This window comes from Nothobranchius furzeri, chromosome 4 (assembly GCF_043380555.1).
Source record: "Nothobranchius furzeri strain GRZ-AD chromosome 4, NfurGRZ-RIMD1, whole genome shotgun sequence".
NCBI lineage: Eukaryota > Metazoa > Chordata > Actinopteri > Cyprinodontiformes > Nothobranchiidae > Nothobranchius > Nothobranchius furzeri.
The window spans coordinates 6,382,211-6,394,609 of NC_091744.1; the positions used below are offsets into that span (position 1 = coordinate 6,382,211).

The 12,399-nt window shown below is 43.6% G+C and overlaps 1 protein-coding gene across 2 annotated transcripts in view; it reads right to left on the reverse strand.

Moving 5' to 3' along the window:
* Nucleotides 1–12,399, reverse strand: part of pkd1a (polycystic kidney disease 1a) — an 80,707-nt gene that overhangs the window by 41,287 nt on the left and 27,021 nt on the right. For both annotated transcript variants that reach the window (XM_015966904.3, XM_015966896.3), the window contains exons 5-18: nucleotides 11,961–12,124; nucleotides 11,629–11,879; nucleotides 11,206–11,481; nucleotides 10,918–11,086; nucleotides 10,049–10,226; nucleotides 7,281–7,495; nucleotides 6,041–6,162; nucleotides 5,817–5,967; nucleotides 5,309–5,571; nucleotides 4,852–5,217; nucleotides 4,041–4,517; nucleotides 3,364–3,495; nucleotides 2,960–3,135; nucleotides 2,346–2,476 (exon numbers count right to left, since the gene is read on the reverse strand). In XM_015966904.3, the coding sequence (XP_015822390.1) occupies nucleotides 2,346–2,476; nucleotides 2,960–3,135; nucleotides 3,364–3,495; nucleotides 4,041–4,517; nucleotides 4,852–5,217; nucleotides 5,309–5,571; nucleotides 5,817–5,967; nucleotides 6,041–6,162; nucleotides 7,281–7,495; nucleotides 10,049–10,226; nucleotides 10,918–11,086; nucleotides 11,206–11,481; nucleotides 11,629–11,879; nucleotides 11,961–12,124 (3,071 nt within the window). The remainder of the gene's footprint in view (nucleotides 1–2,345; nucleotides 2,477–2,959; nucleotides 3,136–3,363; nucleotides 3,496–4,040; nucleotides 4,518–4,851; nucleotides 5,218–5,308; nucleotides 5,572–5,816; nucleotides 5,968–6,040; nucleotides 6,163–7,280; nucleotides 7,496–10,048; nucleotides 10,227–10,917; nucleotides 11,087–11,205; nucleotides 11,482–11,628; nucleotides 11,880–11,960; nucleotides 12,125–12,399) is intronic.

The following is a 12,399-nucleotide window of genomic DNA, read 5'->3' on the forward strand; positions in this document are numbered from 1 at the left end:
GGAGGTTTCTTCCTGTTAAAGGGAGTTTTTCCTCTCCACTGTCGCTACATGCTAGCTTAGTTTCAGGATTGCTGTAAAGACACTGACACTAGTCAGTGACACGATGCAATTTGCTAGGTTTCCTAATTGGCATAGCGATCTGAAGTCGGTGCACTGATAAGCAGGTTCAATTGGAACGTTCACTTTGTAAAATGTTTTGACGCAGCTATTGTTGTGATTTGGAGCTAAATTAATACACTGAATTGAATTGAAACTGAATGCAGTTGTTTGTTTTTACAAAAAAATATGGTTTTGATAGTGTCCAAGTCTTTGTTACTGTTGACATCAGCGTCTTCTTAAGTTTGAATACTTTATCAAAAGTCCTGAATAACAACTTAAGCGATGAGTTGAGGAGAGAATACTTTAATAGAGTAAATGCCACACAAATAAAGCAGCAAATAACAAAACAGTCATAAACCTAATAGAAAAATAAGTAACCATATTGGAATCCCGACTTTTCCAACTATGTTAAAGTAGTCATCTGGAGTTTTCCCCCTTTCAGAAATTACGTCTGATCTTTTAGAAGTCCGCATAGATGATAATCTTTAGTCCCTTTACATAATATGTCCATTTTTTTATTTTATTTTTTTTTTGCTAAGCCCGCCCTGCGTCCAGAGGAGCCTCATGCAATTTGAATTTACTCTGCTCAGCATTAGCAATAGTGTTAGACATCTGCTTATGTACAGATGTCTAATGAAACAACTAATAACATTATTCCACACTTCTGGAGTAAAATAAATAAAATGGTGGCACAGTAGCTAAGTGCTCGCACCATAATTGGAAGGCTGCACGTTCGAGCCCTGCTCAGTCTGTCGCTGTTGTTGTGTCCTTGGGCAAGACACTTAACTAGGGATGTCCCGATCAAGTTTTTATGCCCTCGAGTCCGAGTCATTTGATTTTGAGAATCTGCCGATACCGAGTCCCTATCTGATACTTTTTATACATTTAAAAAAAGAAAGAAAAGGAAGAAACAGTTCCAGAATGTTCCTTATTTTTTATTTAATTACCTTTTTATTTTAATTTTTAACAACAGATCACTTCTGTGAGGTAGCTTGAACAATCAAGTAATAAATAACATAAATTCTTCACTTTTGGACTTCTATTTTGCCTCGGCCCCCAAAATGCTTAGATACGTCCCTGGGCATGGGACAGAGTTTTGAAGATGATCTGAATTGTATCAACTATATAAATACTACATGCTGATAAATTATTGCTTTATACAGGTACAAACGTCAATCTACCTACATTTTATTTTTTAAGAACTTTGTTTTGTTTTCATGGTTTTTATTTTTCAATCTTCCTGTCCTGTCTGTCTCTGATCTTCCTGCATCTCCCAGTCCTCCAGAAAAACTCCAGCCTGCTTCTTTCTTTTTCACCTCACGAGTTACTTTTTTACTAGCATATCAAATTGATCTGTTGACCGCGAAAAAAGCGGAGTGTGTGCCGCACTGCCCGGCTGAGCCAGCGACGAGCGCTGCAGCACGAGCCACACGTCATGCTCAGATACAGACAGAACTTACCACAGAGAAAATGAACGGACACGAACGACTGTGTGTTAATTATATATTTTTTGGTGACGCCACCTAGAAACTTAGAAAATGTTATTGTGGCCGTGTGCAGAACGCAGCTGGAGTTCATGAATAATCAGCGGTCTGCCTGCCGCTCTCTGCATCTCTGCCCAAAAGAATCCCCGCTACGCCGAGTCCATATAAATAATATAATATAGGTAGAAACTGGATCTTTTTTGGGCTCCTTCTGGGTGTGTAAGGTAAGGGCATCAGGGGAGCCTGACAACCTTTAAGGAGAACAAGTTGCTCTCCTGTAATTTGAACCCAGTATCCAAGTCTGGATCGGGGCTTGGATCGGGAAGTAAAGCCCGAGTCCCGATCGGTCTGAAACCACGTGATCGGGGCCGATTTCCGATCATGTGATCGGATCGGGACATCCCTACACTTAACCCATCTTGCCTGCTGGTAGTGGTCGGAGGGACCGGTGGCGCCAGTGCTCGGCAGCCTTGCCTCTGTCAGTGCGCCCCAGGGGAGCTGTGGCTACATCGTAGCTCATCCCCACCAGTGTGTGAATGCGTGTGTGAACGGGTGAATGACTGATTGTGTTGCCTTGGGGGGTTCCGGGACTCTAGAAGGCACTATATCAAATACAGACCATTTACCAAAACACCTTGCAGAATAATTAATATGCAACGTTTGTTTTAATAATTAAAAAAAAGAAGTTTTCATTCATTTTTGTGTGGCCTGATAACGAATGGCCACTGTTTTGTGTTTGTTGTTCTGACTGTGATGGATTACCTGGCTGAGAGTAGATGTAGGTGATATTTTTGCTCAAGAGGATTTGGTTCGGAGCGTCCGGACACAGGAGGGATGGAGAATAAGGAGGCTTGAACTCAAACTCTTCATATCCACCATCACCAAAAGACCACCTGCAGAATCAAAAAGAGACAGCAGAAGTGTGACTGCGGACAGATTTATATCCTCACAACAATAGAAACTTCCCTAAAAAAAAAAACACGCTCACTTAAAGGCTGGAAAAATCCTAAAGAAGTACGTAAAACTCGTGGAAACTCTGCATTAGGAGTGAAGGGGATTAGTTTTCAAGTTGAGAGGGAGGAAAAAGGAAAGTAGAGGGAAAAAATGTGGAAAAAAGAAAGAATACAGTAGAGACAGTCGCACAGAGAGGAAAATTCTTGTCAGCAATCTTCTCCGACCACATGGTTATAAATCTGAGCCTTGACTGCTGTATTATGGCAAAGTCAAAGACCAAAACAGAGAAGTGGAGCAAAAAGAGAGCCAGTTAGAGGAACGGCACAGCTGTAGTGTGTTTTAACTCAGCTTAGAACTAAAATAAAAACAGAGCCGGATAGAAACAGGGTTTTTTTCCCCCAACCGGGAAAAAAAAATCCTACCGAAAAGTTGCTGGCACGGACAAGTCCATGAGCACGGAGGTGGTGAGCGTTTGATTGGATCCCTGAGGGACCACATCAGGAACGCCCTTCACCGTGAGGTTGGACATGGGCTGCAGACGATCCACCGTTACGTTGTAATGCTCCGTGATGCTGCTGACGTGGTTCGTGGCGGTCACCTGAAACAGTCGCCACATTGTTGGAAAATCTACCGCCAAATGTTCTAAACCTAAAAAAGGCAATCACTTTGACACCCACTGAACGGTGATTGCTTTAAAATTTGATTTGGTTTCGTGGAGAATTTCATGCATTTTAAATGAAGGAATAACTTTGTAGAGGCTGGTGGGGGTTTCTATTTTCGGGTTTGGCTTGCCTTGCTGAAGATGCTACAACAATTAAAGACTCACAGTGAGCTTGTAGATGGCGGCATGCTGGTAGATGACGTTGAAAACGGCGTTGTAATAAGTGAAGTGGGGCTTGTCGTCCACTGTCCATTTAAACGTGGGACTGGAACCTTGACGAACTGATGCAGTGTAGCTCTAACACACAATAAAAGTGAGATTTTAACAGTGCAACAGTTTAAAGCAGCAATCTGGAGTTTTCTCCCTTTCAGGAATTATGTCGGACTCACAAACAAAAGGCCTTGCTTCTAGTCCTTAACATGGAAGTAGGGAGAGGGGCTTAATGTGCGATATATTTTTCCACCTCTAGATGGTGGCCTCTGACAAAAAAAACTCTGGATTACTGCTTTAATGTTAAACATATAGAGCAGCGTTCAGCAACCTGATGCCCGCAGGCACCATGGTGTCCCCAAGAACTTTATAGGGCACCTTTTCTCTAAAAAGCACAAATCTACAGTAAACAAAAAAGTTCTACTGCCATCTTTTTAATCACAAATGCATTCATATATATTTAAAAACAACAATATTCTTTAAAAATAATACATTATGTTTATCATACATGAAGTTTAGTTTAACTCTGACATGAACCTGGTAGCCCTTCATATGGCTCACTACTCATGAAGTAGCTCTCAGCTTCACAGTGGTTAGTGACCCCTGATATAACAGTAGACGCTTAAACTCACCACCACTGAGTCCATCAGTACCCTGTTTGCAGGGTGAGGCTGCACCACCAGGCCCCTGAGCGGCTCCTCCAGGTGGACGACCACCACCAGATGGTCTTCTGTTACGGTACTGTGAGCCTCCAGCTCCACCTGCACCGGACCCCTCTGTTCCTCTGCTCTCAGGTTTAGATCCAGCATCGCGTACAGGCTGGGCTCAGAGACCTCGACCTCTGACCTGAAGCTCTGCCCAGGCTGGCATAAAGTTGACAAAAACTCAGGCGGACACTTGGCCTGAAAAATCGCGCTGTGGACGTCGCCACGCCGACTCACTCTCGTCTCGTTGCGGGACTGCACACGAAGCAAGAGCTGCGTGTTGTTGGGCTGCAGGTAGAGGGAGCCGTTTTTCAGAAGCGGGTGGAGGATGGTCAAGCCAAGAGGAGGCACCACCTCTAGAGGGCACGATGCCGAGGAAGGATATGATGGCTCAGTGGAGGAAACCTGTAGAGATTATTAACAAAAATACAACAAAAGGGGTAAAAACATCTGGAATTTAAATGGGTGAAAAAGAAAATGGCGGTGTAAAAATGTATTTAAGGTGGAAATTTGACATTTTACTCTTTAGATTTGCATGTAGTTGTATTGTTTGTTATTCAGGTACTTTTCTGTTTGGGAACTTTTGTTTTTTGTTCCTTTTTTCACCCAAAAGATTGTCAACAGAAATCTGTGCCAGAACAGCTCTGTGCTACAGGCTCTGCATTCCAGAGCAACCTCCTCCTGCGTGTCAGATCTGCCCGATGCATGCTGGGATATGACATGAGAAATGATGACTTACCAGCAGGCTGTAGAGTCCAGGCTGGGGCAGACCAGCAGACAGCTGTGCTCCCTGCAGCTGGGTCGTATTGTGGCCCACATAGAGCACTCGGATCTGGCAGAGTTCTTCCTCCACCCAGTTTCCCTCCCTGTTCTCCACCAGAGTCTCCAAGTCCAGCTCAGGTTTAGGTGAGGGGTCAGCTGGAAAATCTGCCGGATGCCTGGTGTTGATCCAGAACCACATTGATAGGTTCAGAGCAAAAACTGGCTGTCGCCACAACGACTGTGGTGAAGACTGACACCGAAGAAGGGAGGATGGACCGCCATCATGCTGCAGGGCGATGACATCACCACGGGACACCAGGATGTCCTCCAGTTGGTCTTGCATCTGGCAGAAACAAGAACAGAGGTCATTATTAGATGGTTGGGAATTTGAAACCTGACTGGTCGTGAATGGAGACGAGACTAAACCACCTCACCTGCACATGAGCTGCTGGTCCTGCTGGAAGAGTGAAGAACACCTCGTTCTGCAGGATGTACCGCGGCCTTCCCGTCCACGGTGGCAGGAAGTGGCCGTGAGTGCAGTTAGGACATGAGGACGGATGGCACGGACTGGACAGGGCCAGGCATCGGCGCTGAAAAGGACACCATTGCTCCAGTGGGGGGCAAGAAGGTGGATCACCGGTTGCTCGGAGATTTGGGACACAAACAGCAACCGGAGAACACACTGGACCTCCACAACCTGAAACAAAAAATTCAACCCGTTCTCTGAAATGTGAGACATTCAACATGTTTTTTTTTTTCAATTAAGATCATAAGAAACTGAAACTTTTCCATTGCTTTTCACACATTTCTTTCATGCCTAGCTACCTAGCAGCTTCACACAACAGGGGGTCGGTGTGAGGAATCACAGGTGTGGGCTCAGCTGGTCTATTCGCTGTGTTTATGTATCAAGCATATGTCAGTGTGTTTCTGCAGGTGACTCACTGGGCAGCAGCAGGCGTCGGTCAGAAAAACGGCAGCGGGGTCTGTAGATCTGGAACCGGACGTGGACTTCTGAGCCCAGGTCCTGGGTGATGAACTCCAGAGAGGACAGGCGGCCCGCTTGAACAAAGCTCAACGCAGGAAACAACAACACCTGCGCAGAAAGACTTTTATGATTGAAAGAACGAGAAAACGTTGAAGGTAAGAATACAGAAATTCCTCCTTACTTCAACGCCGCGGCTGGAAGTCTGCGGAGCCGTGAGAGTAGCGGATGAAACACGGTGCAAAGGATTATGGGTTTGGAAAACCGGGAGGCCTAGTGTATATACCCCAGCATCTGGAACACGCACTGAAAAGGACAAAAAGTATATTAAAACTTTCTTTAGGAAAACTACATTATTGCAAAAAAATAAATAAATAAATCACAAACTGCATGCAGATTTGCACATTTTCCCAAAAGGTTGCACCTTAGCCTTTGATATAAACACAAGGAAGTAGAAAATGGGCTGCACACACATTTAGCTTTATTACACATTCCACAGGTGCACGATGATAGATAGATAATAGATAGATAATAGATAGATAGATAGATAGATAGATAGATAGATAGATAGAGAGATAGATAGATAGATAGATAGATAGATAGATAGATAGATAGATAGATAGATAGATAGATAGATAGATAGATAGATAGATAGATAGAGAGATAGATAGATAGATAGATAGATAGATAGATAGATAGATAGATAGATAGATAGATAGCTAGATAGATAGATAGATAGATAGATAGATAGATAGATAGATAGATAGATAGATAGATAGATAGATAGATAGATAGATAGCTAGATAGATAGCTAGATAGATAGATAGATAGATAGATAGATAGATAGATAGATAGATAGATAGATAGATAGATAGATAGATAGATAGATAGATAGATAGATAGATAGATATCCTTTATTGTCATTAAATGATTGCCCATTCAACGAAATTTCCTAGAGCTCCACCTTAGGCATCTGCTAAAAATACTAAGAAAAATAGCTAAAACAAGTACAATATGCACCATGCAATAAAAACAAAAACATTAAAAAATACAATAAATAATATCAATAGAGTTGATTTTTCTGTCCATTCAGGGTTCTAACAGCCCAGGGAAAGAAACACTTCCTCAGTCTGTCGGTCCTGCAGCTGAGGGATCTGAACCTTTTCCCAGAGGGCAGCATGGCAAAAAGGTAGTGGTTTGGGTGGTAAATGTCCCTGGAGATGGTCCTTGCTCTAGTGAGACACCTCTGCAAGGTGTTAGATGCTTACAAGCTCTACTTTTTCAGGCCAAGTTTGTTAAAACAAAAAAAAAATTTAACGATTATAATTTATTATGGCGATGAAACCAAAGATCTTTATCCGTTTTAAAGCATGCATGATTATCAGAAAGAAGCATAAATTTGGCACTTTTGGGGAACTCCGTACTTTGAGGGATGTACTGGCAGATGTAGGCCCGCTTGGCATCACACAGGTGTGAGCTGGTCTGCCTGTGCTGATCAAAGGAAACACACAAGTTTCCAGGTGAGATGGCCGTGCGAGGTCTCAGGCCCTCCTCCCCCTCCTGCGCCTCTGATCCGTTCACCCATCGCAGCTTTCCCGGGACGTCAACATCACTCAGGCCCAGCCACACGCCGCGCTCCCTGTTGCAGAGAGGAACACATAAAGGCGCCGGTGGACCAAACAACACTTTGCAGTTAGAAAAACTAAGAAATGCGTCGTCTTTTTCTTTCTGCGCTGTTGACATGATCACGCTCTGCGCCAAACAACAAAAGCTACACACACTTCTCTGAGAAACATAACACTTTAAAGAGTAATAATCAGTAAAACACTAAAACCAGCCAATTACATTTCACTCTGCACTTGATGTGTGAGGCAGAAAGTGTGAAAGAGGCCTTGATTGAACCCATATAGAGAGAGATAGACGAGAGAGTCGGATAGATGACATCATGATTATGAGAGGCGATTTTCACCCTCAGACACTGGATTAGGACTCAAACTCCCTATCTTCATTTTCTTTCTTTGCTGCTGCAAAGAAAATCAGGAACCAAAAAGCAGATTTTTATGACATTTGATTTTGTACTGGCTTAACGTGCAAAAAGAGACAGAAAATCTCCGAGTTGAACATAATTTCTAGTTCACATTTTGCATTTTCTTCATCCTGTTTACTCATGGCTGACTCGTTTAATAAGTACATTTGCAGTGAAAACACAGGTGCATTATTTCCAGGAACTAGAAGCTAGCCACATCACAGCTGAGCTTCAGACGGCAGGTTTTAGAGTCTTATAGGGGTTTCACATCTGGTACCGCTCAGCCCGGCCCGGCCCGCATTTATTGTCTTCATACCTGGGTGGCCTGGTACTTTTCCCTCTTCTACCGGGCGTTTTTTTGGCCCTTATCCTCTGGTGGTCCGCTCAGGGCTGCCCCCGGGCTAACACGCCCACTATGACTGATTGGCCGACTCAAACACATAACTACAGTCAGAGGGCACCTCCGATTGGCGGATTGCGTAAACCAGCGGGGGCTTCCTGCATGCGCATTTCATTATCGTTCATAATCGTACCTGACTGAAGCTGCGGCAACTCTCTGTCTTTCTTTTTTTTTATCATTGGTGTGGGGAGCAACCCCCCCCCAAAAAAAGCTAAATTTCCTGCAACACCACCATTAGTCCACATTCTTCACCTTACACTGTTTACGCACCACCTGATTTCATGTAGAGTAATGACTGCACCCTCCTCACCCACACACACCCGCGGACATCTCCAAACACACACTCACAGCCGAACTTTGCCCATGTTTCTTGCCCACGTGCTCAGAGATTTCCCCATTCCTGAGAAGTGTGTGAACAAACCCTACCGGTGCAGGACCCGGACCGACGCCACCCAGCCCAGTCCGTGCTGGTCCAGATGTTTAGACATCTTGCATAACAGCAACGCATTCTGACTCCAACGTGGATGTTTTGTGTCCACAAATAACACAGGCCTGCCGGAGTTCTGCTGTGTGGTGGAGTTGCTAATGCTAACAGTTATACTAGTCGGGATGTTCTCTACTGAACACTAAACCAACAACAGATGGGTGGGGCCATGAAAGTTAAGTGACAGTGGGACATAAATCCCAGAGTTTCACCATCAGTTTTCTATCATAAGCTGATGCAGAAGATAGGTGTAGGAGACTATTTTCATGTTCGCCCTGCATGAAAACTCAGAGTGACCGATTAGAATAAGAAATCGGATTTTAAAAATGTTTTTTCATTGTCACACACCTTAAAGACATTGGATAAGAATGGAACACAGGTTAAAAACTCACCAACAGTAATGAGACAAGTTAAAACACGTCCAAAATGTAGGACCTCTTTAAAAAGCTTCTTACATAAGCAGGAGGGTGGAGAGTCAGGCATGAAGGAGAAGAGAGGACAGGGCTCCCATCTGCAGCAGTTTTTTTTTCTTCTCTTATTTACTTCAACCTACAAGAGCAGGGCCTTTATCCACACACACACACACACACACACCCTCCTCCAGCGGGTGTTTGAATCCCGATGCAGCTGTGCTTTTCCAGATGTGTTTTTGCAACTTTCTTTCACCTGAACACCAAACACTCAAAGGTCTTTGGGCCGACACAACCTCTTCCAAAACAAAACCCCAATCCAGAGCTGTGTTTCGTCAGTGTCCTTGTTCTGTTCTTTAAAAACATGGACCATCCTGTGTATTTAGGGGGAAATGTTCTATTGTGTGGAGAAAGTCTGTAGCAAATTCCAGATTTTACTTCATGACGCAAAAGGAGAAAAACAACAACGTTAAATTAAATTGCAAACATGAAGCAAATAATTCAGAATTTCTCTGGGCTTCGGCTATTGGTGAGGATCACAGATGTGGAGACGTGAGGAAACTTCTATTCCTTTAACAGCGAACATCTGTGATCATTAGTGATGGTGTTCTCCATCTGTCTCCAGTATTTGTTTCCTGTTAGCATGTTTCTTTTGTTGCATTCAGCAGTGACACTCAACATGCTGCAGTTTGTCTTACAAACATCAAAAACACACTCTAACCTCTCCATGACCTGGTTAAGTACACGTTTAAAACATAAATATTTAATGTCCAGACTCACAGTAAAACAGACATCACTGTTTCATGAAACCCTTTAATATATTTACAGTTGAAGACTCTGAGGCTGCTAAAACAGACGCAGGGACGACTCACTGTGTAACTTTATTTGCCAAGACGTTTCGCAGCGAGTCGCTCCGGAGTATCGCCAGATCCCCGCCACGGTTCAAACACTGCTGCCGCGCGTCGGTCCAGCTCAGCTCCTCTGGGACAATCTCAAAACAACTGGAGGTCTCGTTGTGTCGAACCCCATCTTCTGGACATCGGGGAGATGCTGGCAAACAAAAGAGCACGTTCAAATAGCAAGAAGGTTGTGGAAATAGAGGTCTTGCTGAAAAAAAATACATATATATATATATATATATATATATATACATATTTAATTACCTGTAAACCAACAAGAATGTGTACTGGCCTAGGTTTTTTGGTATTTTTTGTCCTGATGTAAAGCCATGTTCATCTTTACAGTAAAGATATTTACAGAAGAGGATTAGGGCCACTGGAAAAAAGTAAAGAAAATGATTTCTGACCTTTTTCTCAGAATTCTTTGTGAACTAGATCAAATTCTTGCCTTGCAAAATATACAACAGGTTATACAGAATTCTGACTTTTTTCTCAGAATTCTAATTTTATTACTGTAATCCTGAGAAAAAAGTCAGAATTCTGAGATTAGTCAGCATTCTCTTTCTCTTATTTTTCTTTTCTTTTCAGTTGCCATAATCCTCACCCATAGATATTGGAGTAATATTAGTATAAATGTGCCCATATTTGATCACTTGTGCATGCTTTAAGCCTGGATTTGCAACAATCTACTTTTAATTAACTAATATTTGGCACACAAACACACACACACACACACACATCCATTCCCCACCAGAGTGAACCTTTGTCATCAGCTGAACACAAAGGAAGGTTTCGATAGAGTCATAAACATTTTGAGCAAGTAAAAACTACAGAGCTTTTACCTTTAGCAACCTGAACACCATCCTTTGTAATCGTCCACTTCACATCCAAGCCAATGCCACCCCAGCTGACCAGCTGGACCTCCAGACTCTTATTAGCCACAGCAATTTGAGGACAGCGCAGCTCCAGTTTGGGCGGAAGTGTCACGGTCACCTGTGTGTGGGCAGAGACCTGAAAACAATACATAAAAAGAAAGTAATTTAAAAACAATTTAAAAAGCAGCTATTCTCAGTTTAGGAATACTTAAAAAGCCTTCATGAGATCTGTTCATGTGTGACACCGCCTCCTACCTCCTTGTGTCCAGCCCAGGCCATCAAACTGACTCCATAGTGTCCTGGAAGTCCATATTTGTGTTTCGTATTAATGGTGATGCCTGCTACTGTGGAGTTGACCCGAGACGAAAGGTCACCAAAGTCCCAGGACTGCATAACGTGCGTGACAGAGGAGTTGGCGGAGAAGGCGATTGGGTCATGAACGCTATGGAAGAAACGCTGCAGTAGGAGAGGTCTGAGCGAGACCGAGAACTCCACCGCGAACACATCACGAGCCAGAGTCCACCCACATTCCTGTTGAAGCAAGGATGTGAGGAAGAGGAGGTTTTGGTGTTCATGTGCATTTAAATGTCAAATAAAACCCACTTCCTGTTATTTGTTTCTATATATGTGGTTTCAATAATCATCTTTATGGATACGATCCGGTGGGTGACCACGTACCGTCATCACGTGGCGGTTGGTACAGGCTGCAGAACACTGAGAGCCGCTGATGAAGTTGGGCTCGTTGTTCGTGCTGCAGAGACACTCATGCCGGTCCCCCAAGCCCCCATAAAGGTGTGACAAACCAAAACACACACTGTTGCACTGTTCACGAGTGAAGTTTCCAGGGTTGGAAGAGGTGAAGATCACAAGCTCACTTCGTCCTCCTCCTCCAATGGTGCTGTCCTCGAGACAGGCCGCATAACTCGGACCTGAAGCCCAGACAGAGGTTTGAAAAGGTAAAAACAGTCTTAAATGCAGTGTTTAAGAAGTGTTAGATGCTGATTTCTTACCACAGGTGAGCAGGCTGTCATTGAGCAAAGGCTGTTTGTGGAGTTCAGGGGGGTGGTTACACAGCATGGCATGTGGGCGTCTAACCTGCACCCCTTTTTTCTGGAGGCACCGCACCAACCGGAACAGCTTACAGTCGCACTCAAAGGGGTTACTGCTCAGATCGCTGGAGGAGAAAAGACCCAAATGAAGTCACAAAACTTAAATATTGGATACGTTTATGGTAATTAATAAATATTCTTGTGATGGAGGTAAGTGGGTTTGGCTCTCAAAGCAAACAGCTGAGAGTTATTTCTAATTAGTCGTTTCCTCTCTGTAGTGTAGTGTGTGATGTTCTGCTGACGCCAGTCTGACGACACTCAGCACTGTTTGCAGTTTAAACTAAAATTAGCAAGTAAATATACTTTAATCAAAGAGAAAAATATGATAATGGCAGCAAAC